The sequence below is a fragment of the Peromyscus eremicus genome, chromosome 8a (assembly GCF_949786415.1).
Source record: "Peromyscus eremicus chromosome 8a, PerEre_H2_v1, whole genome shotgun sequence".
Classification (NCBI taxonomy): Eukaryota; Metazoa; Chordata; class Mammalia; order Rodentia; family Cricetidae; genus Peromyscus; species Peromyscus eremicus.
In genome coordinates this window covers 103597846-103617529 of record NC_081423.1, presented here as the reverse complement: position 1 = coordinate 103617529, position 19684 = coordinate 103597846, and the positions used below count along the sequence as shown (strand labels likewise).

The window sequence follows — 19684 nt, the reverse complement described above, 5'->3', positions numbered from 1 at the left end:
AAGATTCTGAAGGTAGATTTAGATAAACAGGAAGTTGAGTGTGTGTGTGTGTGTGTGTGTGTGTGTGTGTGTGTGTGTGTAGGCATATGTTCATGGTGCCTACTTTGAGAACAGAGAACAACTTTCAGGAGTTCTCTTTTTTTTCAGGATTTCTCTTATCTCTTGAACATGGGGTCCACAAATCAAGCTCAGGGCCTGTGTGACAATCCCTTGCCCAATGAACCATCTCACTGGTCCAGAGGCAGGGTTTAACTTTAACAAAAGTTCATGGCTGAAGAGATGACACAGTTAAGAACACTTGGTGTAATTCTGGAAGACTTCTAAGGGACCCATGCTCAGTTCCTACACCCACATTAGTCTGCTCTCAACTGCTTACCTCTTTTCTGGCCTTTGTGGGCAGCCAGTCACTCATATACATACACACCTAAATTTAAAAAAAAACCAAAAGTTTATCCATGAAGAATAGCACAGTATAGTGTGGACTGTTTATTTGGTCATAACAACATTAAAACTGGCCTAGCTAAAATAGCAACATGACTATTCTAGGGGTTCTGTTTGACCATGTACAAATGCATGGAAAGAGACAGAATTATAGCTGGAGGCATGGAGAGAATTACGTTTTTACTTTTTCTGATGGGAAGTCAGTTAATTCTGCAAACTGAAAACTCAGAAATCATGAACACAAGTTACCGGGGTTGGGGATTTAGCTCAGTGGTAGAGCGCTTGCCTAGCAAATGCAAGGCCCTGGGTTTGGTCCTCTGCTCTGAAAAAAGAAAAAAAAAAAAAGAACACAAGTTACAAAAAAATTGGAGAAATACAGCAAAATAATGATTAATAAAGGTTAAAGTGTGGGTAGGTAGGTATGGTAGCACATGCTTATAATCACAGGAACGGAAGCAAGAGTTGCCATAAATTTGAGGCCAGCCTGGGCTACACACTAAGACTCTGTCTCAAAAAAGACAAATGAACAGAAACCAAAACAATTTTATGGATATGGTAGGACACATCTATAATCTCAAATTTGGGAGGCAAAAATCAGGAATTCAAGGCCAGCTATGGTTCATATCAAGTTCAAGGCTAGCCTGGACTACATGGAGATCTTGTCTCAAAAAGCCAAAAATATGACAAAATAATGGCTACTGAAAGGAGTGAAAAACATTAAATAGATAATGGGACATGGGTAGAGGAGGATGGCTTGCAATGTTTCTCCTGGATCTCAGAACAACTTGAGAAAGCCAGAGACTCATGACTTTGATGAAAACAAAAGCCAAATCTAGTTCTTTTTTATAAAACTAGTAAGGTGTGGAGGCTGTAGGTAGGCCAGTGAGATGGCTCAGTGGTAAAGAGGATTGCCACCAAGCTGATGACCTCAGTTGTTTCCAGGACGCACATGGTGGAAGGAAAGAATGGAGTGCTGCAAGTTTTTTTTTCTGACCCCCACACAGGCTGTGACACATGTGTGTGACCAAATACACTGTCTCTCACAAATAATGTAATAAAACTTGTAAGTGCTTAAAAATTTCATTCCGTATTGTTATAGTTGTTACAGGACAGCCTAGTGCCATGTAGCAATAGAGACACATTCTAAAGAATGCATCACTAGCCAGTTTTCACCGAGGAACACCTTAGGCCATGCCCATGTGAAGAGTGCTACAATGTTACCAGGAGAAGTAATCTTATGGGACCTCCACCATATGTACAGTCAATCCTTATGATCAAACGTGATTGTAAGTATGACAGAGCAAAAAGATGTTCCAAGGCTGGAAGAGCCAGCCTGCCTAGGCAGAGGGTAGCTTCCTCAGAAACCAAAATGAAATGTCCTCCAGCCTGTGAAGGGTGGGCACTCTGCTTGTCTGGAGACAGACATGCTGAGATCAAAATTATTATTTCCTCATTCAAAATAGATTTCCAAGTGTTTTTATTCATTGCTTCATGGAGAGAGTGAAAAGTCTTTAGCATTCCAGGGGAAAGAAACATTTTCAAAGTTAACCCTATCCACATTCTATTTGTTGTATGTATGTCAAGTTTTGTGTGCCTCAGTGCTGATCACTGCAGAACACCTGTGTTTGATAGTCCTATGCATTCCATGGATTTGAAGGTCTGTGAGGAGGCTACTGTGCTGGGATGACAGCTTGGGCTCCTCCTGGAAGGGACAGGACTTTTCTTTCTCCTGAAGGGATTCTCTCCTGTGGTCACATGAGGAAGCCACCTCCGGAGTCTTCATTTGAGAGAAATAGAGACATGCAATAGCTGTAGCCATTCATTGTGGAAATGAAGTCAGCATATGATGCTGAAAATGTCCCCCACCATCCTCCAGCCTAGGAAATAGATAAAGACAAGAGAACATAAAGGTGGAGAGATGGGGGGAGGGGCTGTCAGGGGTGAGACAAGCCAGGCCAAGGAATGTCCAAAGTCACAGGCATGCTAGCATCTTTGTGCGTTCTCACTAATGGGCTAGGAGGTCCCATGCTTCTGACTCCAAGTTTCTTAAAAAGAACAGCAGAGGCATTCCTCTCTAAGGAGTGGGATTTCATTCTTCCACTGATTTACCTGTCCACTGGCATGATGGTCTCTCTCTCAGCTTATCAGGATTCAGAACCTTACTCTGAGACATGGACTGTTAGAGAACTGAGAGTGCAGGAGCCGGGGCTTGGATAAGGGAGTCAGACCAGAAACAGGAGGGAGTGTGTTACATAACATTGGAGAAATGTATGGTGGGGTAGAGGGGACTGACAGGTGAGTTCAGAAAGAGTTCCAGCCCCATGGTGCTGTGTAACCAGGACTAGTTCAACCACTGTTCTGTCCACATGGAGCCAGAGTATAGAGACCTCAACTGCTGAGGCATCTTCTCTCCCTGCAGACCTGGGGAGGAGCTACCTAGTAGAACTCATATAGGGGCTTCTTCCTGCTTTCCTGTGCCCTGCACTCTGGAGATGGAGTTGCAACACTTCTCCTGGGAATGGTAACCTGTAGTTGAAACCCAGACCTCTAGATTCTTCCAGGTGACTGCACTGAGCTCCAAGGCTGTTCCTTTAGTGTTGAAGATCAAAAGAAGCATGGCCAAGTTGTACACCTGACTCATACACGATCTACTTTTCTGATTGGGCACACTAGGGAGGCAGAAGCAGGCCGATCTCTGTGAGTTTGTACACAGCCTGGTCTACACAGCAAGTTCTAGGGTAACCAAGGTTACACGATGAGACTCTATCTTGAAAGAAAGAAAGAAAGAAAGAAAGAAAGAAAGAAAGAAAGAAGGAAGGAAGGAAGGAAGGAAGGAAGGAAGGAAGGAAGGAAGGAAGGAAGGAAGGAAGGAAGGAAGGAAGGAAGGAAGGAAGGAAGGAAGGAAGGAAGGAAGGAAGAGAAAGAAAGAAAGAAAGAAAGAAAGAAAGAAAGAAAGAAAGAAAGAAAGAAAGAAAGAAAGTCAGGCAGTGGTGTCGAATACCTTTAATCCCAGCACTCCACTCGGGAGGCAGAAACAGGTGGATCTCTGAGTTTGAGGCCAGTCTGGTCTACAGAGTGAGTTCTAGGACAGCCAGGGCTACACAGAGAAACCCTGTCTCAAAAAACCAAAACCAAAACCAAAACAAACAAAGAACAACAACAACAAAAAAACTAGTGTGTCTCACTAGTTGGCAGTTTGGATTCTTAGGGTTACAAAAGTTATGGCATCTGTGACACAAAGCGTGTGCCCCTTTCAGGTGTCCTTTCCTGGACTCAGTTTCTGGGTCCTATTCTCATCAGCTCTTTGTATGTTCTAGTCTCCAGATCTGGCTATCATCCAGGGGCACCAGGAGTGAATGCACACAGTTTCATTCATTTCATTTTTCATTTTCCTTTATTTATTTATTTATTTATTATGTATACAGTGTTCTGCCTGCAGGCCAGAAGAGGGCACCAGATCTCATTACAGATGGTTGTGAGCCACCGTGTGGTTGCTGGGAATTGAACTCAGGACCTCTGGAAGAACAGCCAGTGCTCTTAACCTCTGAGCCATCTCCCCAGCCCTCATTTTTCATTTTCATTTTTTCTTTCTTTACCTTTTTCTTTCCTTCAAAAGAGTATCAGGTAGCCCAAGCTAGCATCAAATTTGCTGTGTAAGTAAGGATAATCTTGAATTCCTGATCCTCCTGCTTCTACCTCCCCAGTGTTGAGATTATAGGCATGAATCACCACAATACCAGGCTCAGGAGATGTTTTTTTCTTTTAAAAAAATTATTTTATTTTATATATATGAGTGTTTTGCCTGTATGTGCATCATATATGTGCTTTGTGCCTGTAGAGGCCAGCAGAGGACATAGGATCCCCAAGAACTACAATGACAGATGGTTGTAAACTGCCATGCAGGTCTGAAAGCTGAACCTGGGTACCCTGAAAGAACAGCCAGTGCTTTTAACTACTGAGCCATCTCTCCAGCCCCAGAAGATGGTTCTTTTTTTTTTTTAAGATTTATTTTTATGTGCATTGGTGTTTTGCCTGAATGTATATCTGTGTACCACATGCATGCAGTGTCCATGGAGGCCAGAAGGGAACATCGGGTAGATGGTTGTGATCTGCCAACTGGGTGCTAGGAACTGAAGCTGGGTTTTCTAGAGGAGCAGCCAGTGTTCTTAATCCCCGAGTCATCCTTCCAGCCCCACTAAATGGTTTTAATGGTTTCATTAAAAAGCGGAAAAATGGTTTCTGGTGGCATGAAGGAGGATATTATTTGTTTTTAAAAATAGTTTTTGGAGGCTGGGCATGATAGTACATGCCTGTCATCCCAATACATAGGAAGTGGGAAACAAGGGGAAGGTCTTCTTTAGCTATATAGATAGTTTGAGGTCAGCCTAGACTACATGAGACCTGCCTGTCTCAAAAACCAAAACGAAACAAAACTTTGGGGGAATCTGGGATGCAGCCCTTTGGTAGGACGCTTACCTAGCATTTGTGAGGCCTTGAGTTCCATCCCCAGCAAAACACATAAACACACACACACACACACACACACACACACACACACACACACACGTTTTAGGGGGCTAGTGAGATGGGACAACAGGTAAAAGCTCTTGCCACTAGGCATAAGAACCTGAATTCTGCTGGGTAGTGGTGGCCAATGCCTTTAATCCCAGCATTCGAGAGGCAGGGGCAGATAAATCTCTTTGAGTTTGAGGCTAGCCTGGTCTACAGAGCGATTCCAGGACAGCCAAGGCTGCACAGAGAAACCCTGTCTTGGAAAACAACAACAACAACAAACCTGAATTTGATCCCTGGGACCCACAAGGTGGACGAGGTTGTCTTCTAAACTTCATACAAGTGCATAAGTGTGTGGCATGCATTCCTGCCCAGGTGCCCATGAATGTAGTAAAAATTAAAACACAAGACCTGAGGGGCTGGTGAGATGGTGTGCTAGAAAGCGCTTGCCATGAGAGCATGATGATCTTAGTTCAGACATTACCCCTGACCCTTAACATCCACATTAGAGCCCAATTCAGAGGCATGTCGGGAACCCTGGAGGAGATAACTGGTGACAGTGACAACCTGGGTTTGATCCTTGGGACTCATACAAAAGTAGAAGTAGAGAATTGACTCCTGGAAGTTGTCCTCTAACCTCCAGGTATACCACAACATATAATGTGTGTCTGTCTGTCTGTCTCTCTCTCTCTCTCTCACACACACACATACACACACACACACACACACACACATACACACACACACACGCACGCACACACGCACGCACGCACGCATGCACACGCGCGCATGCACACGCGCGCATACACATAATTAAAAATAAAATCTTAAGGTGGAGAGACTGACCTGAGGTTGAGACTGACCTGAGGTTAACCTCTGACCTTCATACATGCTGATCACACATGTATTCACATCCTCATGCACATGTGCACAAACATACACCATACATATGCACACACACACACACATATGAACTTGAAAAGAGAGGAAAGCTTAGAAAACTGCCCATAATGTATAGTCTAGAGGTCACTTAGCTTAAGGTTTGGCCTACCTTCCTGTGCATACACAGAATCAGAGTTGGCATTTCCCTTTCTGCTCCCAGACTGCATTGCCTTCACATTCCTAGTGTAATTCGCAGGGGACACACTCCTACTGCCAGGCCTACTATTTTAACCCTGTTCCCTTGGAAACAGCTGAGATTAGCTTTCATGTGCAGTGTAGGGTGGCTAGAGCAAGGGGCAGAGGTAAGAAGGGACAGATAAGTGATGGAGAACTCAGCTGGCTATGGTACTACAGCAAATCCACCAGCCACTAGGCCGGCCATACATAGCTCTGTGAAGACTTAGAGTGGTTCTTGAGAGTAGAAGTTTCAAGTCAGCATCATGGGGTCATTCATCCCCCCGGCTCAGTGCCCATCCTGAAGATAGCAGTGGGGGATGACCAAGGCCCAACATATCCAGTTGGGAAGCACCCAGGCACTGAGCTGATGGCAACCAACATGGATGCCAGAGTGCTTGAATCTGAGTGGCTTTCCACTGGGAGGTCAGTCTGGGGTCTAAGGGAATCTTCAGAGATCTCACACCTGCCTGTGAACTTGAAGCTATATGATGAGAAACCTTTTTCTCTCTCAATGCAAGAGTTTCACATACTTGGGGGCTGGAGAGATGGCTCAGAGGTTAAGAGTACTGCCTGCTCTTCCAGAGGTCCTGAGTTCAATTCCCAGCAACCACATGGTGGCTCATGGTGGCTCACAACCATCCATAATGAGATCTGGTGCCCTCTTCTGGCCTGCAGTCATACATGCTGTATACATAATAAATAAATAAATAAATCTTAAAAAAAAAAAAAAAAGACAGTTTCACATACTTCATAGTTCTGTTGTTGGTGATGGCTGAGAAAATACATCCAGCCCCAAACCTAATATGTCCTGAACCCTTTTGCAGGAATTGATCACAAGACGACCACCATCCTGCTAGATGGCCGAAGGGTGAAACTGCAGCTTTGGTGAGTTCGGGGCTATGCTGGTCAGGATGTTCTGGTCCTGGAACCGTGCCCTTTAGTCCTAGCTTGAGCTGGTGGCTTTCCTCAAAAGGTGTTGACCCAGTTGTCTGAGCCCATTGAAGCCCATTACCCCATTATTTAAGGGGCTGTGCTCCTAGGGCTAAACTATGTCTAAGAAAGAGCCCTTGTTGGTACAAGACACCTTGTTGTCACCTGTTTCCTGTTTCACTTCACCTGGAAGTAGAGTGACCAGGACAGCCCAGTTCTCCCACCCCCAATTCTGAGTGTACAGAACAGAGTGCAGGGTGTCCTGGTTCCAAGGGCAGAAGCCTTGTTGACCTCCTGGGCTACAGCTCCCTCTACTCTGTCTCCCCTACAGGTACCACACCAGTCTTGAGTTAAGCCAAACAGCCTCTGTCCTCCTCATTCTCCAGGACCTAAGCCTGGGAATTTGGGGCTCATTCTCGCTTCTGAGCCCCTGTGGCCTTTGGGGAAATACATCTGAGGTTGCACTTCTAGCTCCACTGGCTCTGCCTAAAAATACTGAGTCTATAGACGTGTGCATAGCCTAACTTCGCAGTAGAATTGGTCTCTCCTGAGTCTCCAGCTCTTGCTGACTTTTTTCAGGAAGCCAAGCCCCTACTGCACTCCTCCAGAGGCCTCAGGGACTCACTCTCACCATGCTCAAAACTAATCCCAGTTATTGAAGAGATGGCCCAATGGTTAAGAGCATTGACTACTCTTACAGAAGACCTGGGTTTGATTTCCAGAACCTACATGGTGGCTCACAACTATCCATAACTCAAGTTTCAGAGGATCTGACACCTTCTTCTGGCCTCCGTAGGCACTACACACATGTGGTGCACAAACATAATTGCAGGCAAAGATCCCATATACATAAAATAAAAATAAATAAAATCTTGAACAAAAAATAAAAACTAACCCCAGTCCCTGTACAACCTGAGGCCTCTTTCAGGTGGTGTCAGTTGCTGTGTCCACACTGACCCCTCTACACAGTCACACAGTTTCCTGATGTCTAAGGTCAGCGTATTTCTCCTCCCATGTCTGAAGAGGAGGCTGTGGTTATGTACAGGGCTCTCACCATGGGCCTATGTGATTAACAGCATCACACAAGGCCAGCAGATACAACTCAATCTTACTGTCTTCTTGCTACAGACTTTCTAGTGGCTTTCATGTAAGTTTTGTTGAGGCTAGCCCTTAAATCTTCGATTACTTTACTTCTCAGAACAGTGAGATAGTTCTTCCCATGTCTTTGACAAAAGCCAATGCCTCTAGCTCATGCCCTTCCTGAGCCCCAGCACTCCTCTCAGGTGTTGGGATAGTCACCAGTTACAGATGATGTACAGCAAAAAACATACCTGTTCCATGGGCATTGTGAAGACACACCTATGTACATGGCCTTTGGAAATTCTTCATTCCCAAGAGTAATGTTGAAGTGGATATGTTAACCGAATGTGTAGATGTGTATCTACATAGCTTTTAAAAAGACTAAAGAAGCAGTGCACCGTTTTTGGAGAGTTACCACAATGAGTGCAAAATACGAGGAACTCACCCTGGGAACATCTTCCTTTGTCCTGGTAGTTTCTTGGCATGCTGACCTAGCCTTCTGAGTACCACACTCCTGGTGTGTGTCATCATCTGCAGAGTAGAAGTCCTGTCAGTCCCTTATGTTGATCAACTTGGGGACATATCTGGAGAATCTGCTTATAGAGAAACTGGATGTCAGGGAAGGATCTTGCCTAAACATGGAAAAAAAAATATTCTGTGTTAGGGATGGAACCCAGTGTCTTGCTTGCGTGAGGGAAATATACTGCCACCAAGCTATATCCCCAACCTTAAAATAACTTTTAAAATTATATTTGGTTTACTTAAATGTCTGAGAATAATGTTAAAACCCACTGTTAGGTTTCTAGCCTGACTTTTGTTTTGTTTTGTTGAGATAGGATTTTACTATGTAGCCCTGGGTGGTGGGAACTTGCTATATAGAGCAAGCTGGTCTTGAACTCAGAGAGATCTGCCTGTCTCTGTCTCCAGAGTACAGGGATTAAAGGCATGTGCCCCCATGCCTGGTTCTAGTTTGACTTCCAGAGAACCTGGGTTTGGTCCCTAGTACTACTCATGGCTCAGGGTTACCAAGTAACTCCAGTTCCAGAGAATCTGACACACTCTTCTGGCCTCTGCATCATTCACCCAGTGCACAAAAATCTCACACAGACACATAGGTACACATTAATTAAAAACAAACAAATCTTTTTTGTTATATATATATATATATATATATATATATATATATATATATATATATGGCTTGGTACCATATGTCCATTATCTCAGCACTAGGGGTAGGAAACAAGAGGATCACTATAAGTTTGAGTCAAGGCTGGGTTACATAAAGAAACCCTGTCTCAGAACAACCAGTCAAGTGTAGTGGTGTCCACTTTTAATCTTGGTGCTCAGGAGGCTGAGGCTACAGAGTAATAAGACGGCTCAATGGGTAATGGTGCTTGCCACCAAGTCTGATAACCTGAGTTTGATCCTCAGTACTCACAGAGTGGAAGGATAGGTTCCCACAAACTGTCCTCTAACTTTCACACATGTATCATGGCTTGTGCATGTGCTTGTGCATAGACACAAGCTCTTGAACACACACACACACACACACACACACACACACACTATAAAAACAACAATGAAAACAAGAATGAGCCCAAAGGGTATGTTGCTGCCAAGATCACTCCAGAAAATTCAGGATGGCTTTGTGACTTTGTCTTGGATTGGCAGGTAATGGCCACCAACACAAAGACTGTAAAAGGTACTTGGTGTGGCTTCCAAAGTTTGAGAAGTGGTTATCAAGAAGAAACACCAATTTCCTCTTAACAGTCTCCAACATCTTTTCCAGGGACACCTCAGGGCAGGGGAGATTTTGTACCATATTCCGCTCGTATTCCAGAGGAGCACAGGTAAACAGCATTCCAAGCCTGGAGATCAAATTGATTTTGAGAAATAACATTTACAAATTCTTACTTAGCCATCTCTTTTATGGCTAAATTGGAAGATAAAGCAGTTAAGCTTATATATAAACTGATGCAGGTCAGGTGCTATAATCTGGTGGATTATGTTTTTTCAGCATCACAGATGCCATGTGTGTGCATGTATTCTCATGAGTGCCTGAATGTGTGTGTACATGCATGTGCATATCTGTATTTGAGCTTATCTATGTGTAAGCATGTCTATGTGTGCACTATATGTTGGGGAGGGACTTGCTTTGCATTAGGTGGCAATGTCCCCACATCGTAAGCCCCAGACAAATTTATGGTTATGAGTTCCAGACTCTAGCTCAACTTTTTATTTAAGCATCTGTCAGTGAGTGCATGAAACATCATTGGAAATAATAATGTAACTCTTAAAAGAAATAGATAAATCAAAATTATATGCTTTTGTCAAAGTATGTAAGATGATTAGTTAGGGACCAGGCATAGTGGTGTTTAACTTTAATCCCAGCACTTGGGATACAGAAGCAGGTGGATCTCAGTGAGTTCCAGGCCAGCCTCATCTATACAATGAGATACTGTCTTGATTTTTAAAAATAGTTTTGTCTCTGCAAGTCTCTGGACCAAGCTTGCCTCTTGTGTTCTTCTGTGTGTTGACCTTTGTGACTTCTCTCCCAGGGTGTGATCCTGGTCTATGACATTGCCAACCGATGGTCCTTTGATGGCATCAATCGATGGATTAAGGAGATTGATGAGGTATGATTCGTGACCTTGGCCAGGGATTGACCCATGTGGCTGTTGGCCAGAGGTTCAACAACAGGGAGAAAGCTTCACCTCATAGCTGGACCCAACAGTGTGACCAAAGGACCTCAAGGCTCAGGAAACTGGGCTCTGCTGTGCCTCTGCTCAGGCATGCAGGTTCTGCTTGCCCCAATCCCAGTTAATGGGATGGGTGGGTGGACAGTGTAGTGGTATTTTCTCCACCCATGACTGTGGGAGCCCGTTTTCGGGTTCCTCGTGGCTTTACCCAGCAGGTCCACATAGAGGATGATTAGGACCACGGGCCTGAGTGCAGGTGTCTGAGATGGTCTGCACTTGGCTGTGCTGGGGGAGGAGGTCATTTGCTCCACCCCTTGGCGTCTCTATAAATACCCTGGGGCAGAGATGGTCGGGGCCGTTGGAAAAGGTTCCAGGCCCTCTCGAGGCTATCCTTTATTTTCTATCTGTTTATCTCCGCAATATTCTCCACAATAAATCCTTCTATCTAATATTTCCTGCTGCTCACACTCAAGAAAACTCTGGGGAGCTGTGGGGTTGGTGGGTAAACGCCCCACACATGACCCGAAGGAGGCGGTGCTGCCTGCTGTTGTATGGCTGGGCGGAGCAAATACCACTACAGGACAGTGATGGGGCTGCTGCTTGTCCAGCTGCTGCTTGAGACCTAGTGGATGAGCACCACACTTGCTGATTAGGGTCTTGTGACTTTCCTAATAAAGGGCCACAGGTTGAGTGTTTTAAAACATTAACTTTCTCCAAGTTCTGGAGGACATAAATTGGTAGGGCCATGTTCTTCCTAAAGCTCCAGGACAAGATTCTTCCTGGCTATCCCAGCTTCTGGTGGATGCAGCTACTCTGGCAGTCACTCCGCTTTCATTGTCACATGGCATTTCCCTGGGCCCCCTCTGTGTCCTCTCCTCCCGCAATGAGGACAGCAGTCATTAGAGTAGCCTCCCTGCAATTCAGTAAGACTTCATCTTAAGTTGTTACATAAACAAAGACCATATTACAAATAAGGTACCATTCTGAGGTTCTGGGTGGACATGAATTTGTAGAGGTACACCACTCAACCCATTTTCCTTGCCTTTCTCATGCTCTAGCATGCCCCTGGGGTTCCTAAAATCTTGGTGGGAAACCGGCTGCACCTGGCATTCAAGCGGCAGGTGCCCACTGAGCAGGCCCAGGCCTACGCTGAGCGCCTGGGTGTGACCTTCTTTGAGGTTAGCCCTCTGTGCAACTTCAACATCACAGAATCCTTCACGGAGCTGGCTAGGATCGTGCTGCTGCGGCATGGGATGGACCGTCTCTGGAGACCGAGCAAGGGTATGAGGAGGGCCAGTCCGAGTCTCCTTTAGCCTAATCAGATGTGAGGTGGTTTCATAACCCCTGCACAATTGTCTGCCTCCTAGGACTTACCTCAAGGCTTCTGTGGCCATTCTCAAAAATCAAATTCATTTAGGGACTATGGCTGAGTGGGTAAAGGTATTTTGCTGCCAACCTACCAACCTGAATTTTATCCCTGGAACCTTCATGGAAGGCTTTTGACCTCCATGTGTAGGATGGGTCATGCACACACATAGATAGATAAATGTTCATTTTTTATTTATTTATTTATTTTTTCAGTGCTGAGGACCGAACCCAGGGCCTTGTGCTTGCTAGGCAAGCGCTCTACCACTGAGCTAAATTCCCAACCCCTTAAATGTTCATTTTTTAAGCAAATGTATTTGAAAGAAGTAATTATTACAGCTGTGGAAGAAAGCTCATGAGAAGATTTTTGTGTGGTCTGTACATGGGCAGAGGTGGAGGCAGAACAGGGTTTGCTACATTCACCAGTGACACAGCCTCACAGTAGAGGTTCTCAGTTCCCGGAGGGAGGCAATCAGATGTGGAACTTCCTCTTGTAAATATCCCTTAATCATGGAAAGCATAATATAAGTGGTTCTCTTTTCTTTTTACAAGTACTGAGTCTGCAGGACCTCTGCTGCCGTGCTGTGGTGTCCTGCACACCTGTGCACCTAGTGGACAAGCTCCCTCTTCCTGTTGCCTTAAGAAGCCACCTTAAGTCATTCTCTATGGCCAATGGCCTGAACACCAGGATGATGCATGGCCGCTCCTACTCCCTAACTGCTAGCTCCAGCCACAAGAGGAGCAGCTTCTGCAAAGCCAGGACCAGCCGCCCACCCCAGAGCCCACCCAGAAACTGTACCAGGAATAGCTGCAAAATTTCTTAGGAACTAGAATTGGTGGCACAGGCCTATCATCCCAGCTACTCAAGAGGCTGAAGCAGGAGGATCACATGCTCAAGGCCCACCTGGGCTATAGAATGAGTTCAAGGCCAGCCTGGGCAACTAGTGAGACCCTGCCTCAAATTAAAAAGTAAAAAGAGGGCTGGCTCTCTAGGAGAGTCTGGAGGACAGAGACCATTCTAGACCCAAGAAACATATTCTCCATCTCTTACAGTAATGATGCTACTTCATTTGGAATGCCTATGCCACTGATGTAGTATGAATGCCCAGTGCGCTGTGACTGACACTTCTGTGTGGATGTGCATGAAGCTCTTGTTCTAGACTTGTGTGTACAAAGGGAAAAATTAATATTCTGCCCTACTCTTGATAATATGAAATTATGGATGTTGCTTTTATCATGATTGCTGTGCAACTTTTTCTGTAACTGCTTTTATATGGCTGATAAAATGTGTGTAGTGAATACATATTCAAGGAAATTTCAGAAACAATGATAATCAGATAGGCTAGCATCACTGATATTACAAGAGGGACCTTTTATAAACCTCTTTTTAATGTCAAAGTTCCAATTTATATAAAAAAATGCTGCAGTTGCACATAGAGATTGTGTACAACAGATCTGTCCCATTTGGGTAGGACATGGATTTGATAAAGTTTTTGCTATGTCATTTACTACATTTTGGGATTAATAAGTAATCTATATTCATATTTTTCTGTAAACCTACATTTTTTGTACAAAGTGTCCTACAAGTTATGAAGCTACAGGAAGAAAATGCCAAAGATATCTCCAATTATGTTGAACATAACCAGCATTATTTCAACAGATTAGCAAGGAGAGAGGTATTTCAGTAAAGAATGAAGTAAAAACAGTATTATTTAGGGAAATATTTCTCAATAAAGTAGATACTTGTTCCTCTCTTTACAGAGTCATGATATCTCTTTCTAGATCTAGATAAGTAACAGCGCTTTTCTCCACTTGTCTCCTTGCTTGGTGTGGCCAAAACGGGTAGTTTTGGTTCATGATGCTTACCACAAAGCTTAGTTTTTGTCCTTTATAACCTTTGAGAAAGACTTCTTTCCCAGATAAGACTTGCAGAGAAAGACAGTGGTGCTGGGTGTGTGGCTAACGTCTGTCACCCCAGTTCTTGGGAGGCTGAAGCAACATTGCTGTGATATTTAGACCAACCTGGAACTACATATGAGTTCCAAGGTTAGAGAGTGAGACCATTTCTCAACAAAATAAAGTAAAAGTACTAAAAGACAAAACTCGTGTGTCTCCTGGCAAATGTCAGAGGTTTATTGTCCCTTATTGGGAGCAGAGAGCTGTGACTAGGCATTTCTCTAGAGAAGAAACCCTTGTCACTCTCTTTGCCAAAAGCCTACTGGCTCTACAGAGGCTCAAGTGTAGCTGGAGAATTTCTCTCCAGCTCCCGCCACTAAGTCCCGCCAGTCTCAGAGCCCACTTATAAAATAAACACATAGACTCTTACATTATTTAAACTGCTTGGCCATTAGCTCAGGCCTGTTATTGTCTAGCTCTTACTCTTATATTTAGCCCATTTCTATTAATCTTTACTTTGCCACATGGCTTGTGGCTTACCGGTACTTTACATCTTCCTTCTCCTGATGGCGGCTGGCAGTGTCCCCTTTCCCAGCCTTCCACTTCCCAGAATTCTTTTCCTTGTCCCGCCTATACTTCCTGCCTAGCCAATGGCCAATCAGTGATTTATTTACTGACCAATCAGCAACATACTTGACATACAGACCATCCCACAGCACTTCCCCTTTTCTTTTCTTAAAAAGGAAGGTTTTAACTTTAACATAGTAAAATTACATATAACAAAACAATTATCAAGCAAGAATTACAGTTACAATATTAAAGAAGAGATCCTATCTATCTTATATTTGTGAGTTTAAGGTTTTATATCTAACTTATCTTTTATTATAACTAAGGAAAATTGTAAGTATCTAGTCTTTAACCACATCAAAGACCTCAGAAGGATATAATACTACCTGAGAATTGGAGAAGGATGTAAGCAACTTTTAGGAGTCTTGTAGGGTAGACAGAGACAGCTGGCAGCCTGGACAGTCATTCAAAGTTCTCTTGTAAAGTTGGGGCATCTGTCTTCAGCCCACAGGCCTAGAGTCTCTTATTCACTTTTCTCTGTGTCCTGTAGAATGTCTGGCAGTTTTCTCTGCAAAGCAGGAACCTGAAGGACCATTTTGTCAAGCAAAGTTCAGTGGTCACCTTTCTATGGGTCCTGCATGTCCAGTTGATCAGGCAGTCCAGGCAAGAACAGTTTCTTGCCCAAATGGCTATTTTTGTCAAGGTGAAGATAAACTCCGTATGGAGTGTCTTCGATGCCCATCCTCCTTTCTGAAGTAAATCGGTGCCGTCAGGAGCAGACATGTCTCACTGTCCAAAAAGTCTAAACTTTTAAAACATTTTAAATGCCATATTCTGTAGGTCTTTGAAGTGTTTGAAGACTACCTATCTATCTGAAATATATCTATGTATACCTAGAAGACTTAACTAACATGGCTACAAATATTATCATAGATGACTAACTATTAATCTATTTTTTAATTATCCATTACAATTTTAAATGAGTTACATAAACATAATACCTCAAACAAGAATAGAAATATATATACAGTATAACAAAATTAAGTTTAAATTTGTATCAATAAACTAAAATCTATAGCAATGTAAAACATTTTAAACAAGTTGTTATTCTTTAAAAGTAGGTTCATTAATCTACCCTTTTATCCTATCATATCTAAACTATCCCCCTTTTTGTTTTAGAAAGAGATTGTATTTATAATCAACCTGATTTAAATAAAAATATTGTTTTTTCTCTGTCCCACAGCAGAGGGCTCTTCTGATTTGGGACATAAGAATCTCTTAACAATTTTTTTTTTTTTTTTGAGCAATATGTCTGGGTTTAGAGGGGGAGTGAGCCAATTCCATCTCTAAAGCCAGCTTGGTATATTTGGGAATTTGGGCGTAGCTTCTCTTACTACTTCCTGCTGGAGGGGGGCGCTGTATCTTCTGGAGACAGAAAGAAAATTTTAGGATCATGGAGTAGTCCGTGAGGCTGTATATCTGAGCCAGTTGACTTGAAACCATTCTGGATGTTGAATCATCTGGGCCATGGTGTCATTGGAGACCTTTCAGGGGGTCTTGGCTGGTCAAACCTGATGTATCTTAATCTGGAACAAATCCATAGTCTCTGGCTTTCTGTGGAAACAAGAGCAGAGACTCTTTTCCAAAGCAACATATCCTTATATCCAAATTTTGAAGTCAAGGTACCTTTAAAATATACATTTTGGCATAACTCAACAGCTTTTACAATCAAATGTTTTTCTGCAGTTACGAATATCAAAGAGAACATAATCCAGATTCTTTGTGTGGTAGCCATCTTTACGTGGCTTATTTTTTTATATTAGCTTGAGCCTATTGCTTTAAACTGTAGCCTTCTAAGCCTGAAACGGCACTGGCGCTGTGGCTGCTGGTTCCGCCCACTTCAGCTTCCCAACATGGCGGCCGTCCGCTTTCCGCCAGCTCTGGGAGCCATAACTCTCAGAAATAGTGGGTCTACACTTTTACCAAAGTAGCGTGTAGCCCAGAAACCTCTTTTTTTGTTTTGTACTAGCAAAGGCTAAATTCACCACACAGTTTAATGTGCTACTTGCAGAGGCCTTATTCCCGCCATACTGCAGGTCGAGCATGCACGCCAGGAACCCGCCAGTAGCTCAAACCGGCAGCTGCCGCTCATTTGAGAGAGACAATTAGGAACTGTTTTTAGCTCCGTTTTAGAATCTTTTTTCTCAGTTTTTAGGTGGAAACTCTTGCCACCACGTTGGACGCCATTTGTAGCTGGAGAATTTCTCTCCAGCTCCCGCCACTAAGTCCCGCCAGTCTCAGAGCCCACTTATAAAATAAACACATAGACTCTTACATTATTTAAACTGCTTGGCCATTAGCTCAGGCCTGTTATTGTCTAGCTCTTACTCTTATATTTAGCCCATTTCTATTAATCTTTACTTTGCCACATGGCTTGTGGCTTACCGGTACTTTACATCTTCCTTCTCCTGATGGCGGCTGGCAGTGTCCCCTTTCCCAGCCTTCCACTTCCCAGAATTCTTTTCCTTGTCCCGCCTATACTTCCTGCCTAGCCAATGGCCAATCAGTGATTTATTTACTGACCAATCAGCAACATACTTGACATACAGACCATCCCACAGCACTTCCCCTTTTCTTTTCTTAAAAAGGAAGGTTTTAACTTTAACATAGTAAAATTACATATAACAAAACAATTATCAAGCAAGAATTACAGTTACAATATTAAAGAAGAGATCCTATCTATCTTATATTTGTAAGTTTAAGGTTTTATATCTAACTTATCTTTTATTATCACTAAGGAAAATTGTAAGTATTTAGTCTTTAACCTGCAGTATAGGCGGGACAAGGAAAAGAATTCTGGGAAGTGGAAGGCTGAGAGAGAGACTGCCTGGAGCCGCCGCCAGGAGAAGGAAGATGTAAGGTACCAGTAAGCCATGAGCCATGTGGCAAAGTAAAGATTAATAGAAATGGGCTAAATATAAGAGTAAGAGCTAGACAGTGACAGGCCTGAGCTAATGGCCAAGCAGTTTAAATAATGTAAGAGTTTGTGTGTTTATTTTATAAGTGGGCTCTGGAACTGGCGGGACTTGGTGGCGGGAGCTGGAGAGAAATTCTCCAGCTACACTCAAGTATCGGCCTCTTTTCTGGTCCTGCTGCTTAGGAAGCAGGACATAACCATGGATTACATAACAGGAAAAGTGAACCAAGATAAAGCTCAGATATTCTAAGTTTTTTGTTAGTGATTTACAGATTTAACAATTTACAGGACTCTAGATACATAGTAACGATGTCCTTAGAAGATGGAGCATAGCTATCTGTGCCACTGAAGGCTTGAAGCTGGAGGGTGGGGGTCCAGCTTTGTAGAGATGAAATGAACAGATATCCACAAAGAAACAGGTGAGTGTATATAGCTAGTGAAACCTGAGAGAATAAGGCCTTCTTGACAGTGGCCAACCTGTGAGGACATCCTGCCAGGGCCTTTTTTTTTTTTTTTTTTTTTTTTTTTTTTGCTATGCCACTGATGGAGAGAACATCTAGGGCATGGACAGCCATGACTTAGCATCTCGTTCTCAGGTTCTTAGCTAGGGAGATGAAAGTACAGGTCAATTAAAGAAAGTTCTCTAAGTGTCTCTCCCTCTTCTCTTCAGTGCTGCTGGGATGGATGGTGGGCTGTGCGGGATGGATCTCTGGCTAAGCTAGGCCACACAGGTTCCTCTGCTTCAGCTTCCTGAGTACACAGAAGCATAAAACACCATGTCCAAACCTGTTTTTTCTAAGTTCCTGTGACCCGAAGCCTTTTGGAAACCTGATATTTATGGACTATACAGGCTACCCAGAAGTCTTGGCCTTCCACAGCAAGTCAGTGGTAACTGGAAGAGGCAGGAAGAGTTCTTCCCCAGGACCTTTGAGAGTGAATACAGCCCTCCTTGCACTTTGACTTTGGACTTCTGCCTTCCAGGAATGTTGTAGAATAGAGACCCACATTTTTTTTTTTTTTTTTTTTTTTTTTTGGTTTTTTGAGACAGGGTTTCTCTGTGTAGCTTTGCGCCTTTCCTGGAACTCACTTGGTAGTCCAGGCTGGCCTCGAACTCACAGAGATCCGCCTGGCTCTGCCTCCCGAGTGCTGGGATTAAAGGCGTGCGCCACCACCGCCCGGCCGAGACCCACATTTTTTATACCAAGTCTGTGACAGTTTATTATAGCAACCTGATAAAGTAATAGAACCAGCAAGTGCTATGGCAAATCAAATTACATTTCTGTAGAATGAAAGTTACCAAACAGAGAATATTAAGTAAAAAGTATTCATGCTTTGGTGGTGAATACACAGGGAGTATAACTGAGGCAGGGCAATGGTGGCACATGCCTTGAATCCCAGCACTCAGAAGGCAGAGCCAGGCGGATCTCTGTGAGTTCAAGGCCAGCCTGGTCTAGAGAGCGAGATCCAGGACAGGCACCAAAACTACACAGAGAAACCCTGTCTCGAACCCCCCCCCCCAAAAAAAACCCCAAAAATAAAAAATAAAAAAACAAAACAAGAAAGTATAACTGAAATATATTTTAAACCCCGTGAACCTTTGTCACTTTTCCCCCGTGGCACTCACTGGAAAGTCTGAGTGTGGGCACACACTTTAAGGTTTGTGAGCTTCTCTTCAAAAACTGAGATTCAAAATATATCACACAAAAGTATGTCTTCAGATGCCCTGTGAAAATGACTGTTATGCAGAAAATCTCCTACCCAGAAAGCTTTGTGTTTTTTACCTGATATTATTTAGGCACTTGGGCTAGAGAGATTGCTCAGTAGTTAAGAGCACCTGTTACTCTTCCAGAGGGCCTGAATTTGGTTCTCAGCATCCGCATCTGGTGGCTTATAACCACCTGTAACTCCAGCTCCAGGGGATCCAACTTCCTCTTCTGGCCTCCGAGATTACCCTCATCCATATGGCATAGACACACATACATACATAAAAAAAAAAATCTTTAAAAATTATGTAGACAAAATAAGGGCATTGTAGGTGCCATGATGTTTGTTTTTGCAAACATTTGGAGATTCCAGGTTTACTTTGCTGGAAAAA

At 43.5% G+C, this 19684-nt stretch overlaps 1 protein-coding gene across 1 annotated transcript in view; it reads left to right on the top strand.

Moving 5' to 3' along the window:
• Rab40b (RAB40B, member RAS oncogene family) overlaps window positions 1–13441 on the top strand; it is a 31590-nt gene extending 18149 nt beyond the window's left edge. The window contains exons 2-6 of the mRNA XM_059269887.1: window positions 6897–6957; window positions 9875–9935; window positions 10644–10721; window positions 11843–12065; window positions 12702–13441. Of these exons, the coding sequence (XP_059125870.1) occupies window positions 6897–6957; window positions 9875–9935; window positions 10644–10721; window positions 11843–12065; window positions 12702–12973 (695 nt within the window). The 3' untranslated portion in view covers window positions 12974–13441. The remainder of the gene's footprint in view (window positions 1–6896; window positions 6958–9874; window positions 9936–10643; window positions 10722–11842; window positions 12066–12701) is intronic.
• Window positions 13442–19684: the final 6243 nt, after the last annotated feature.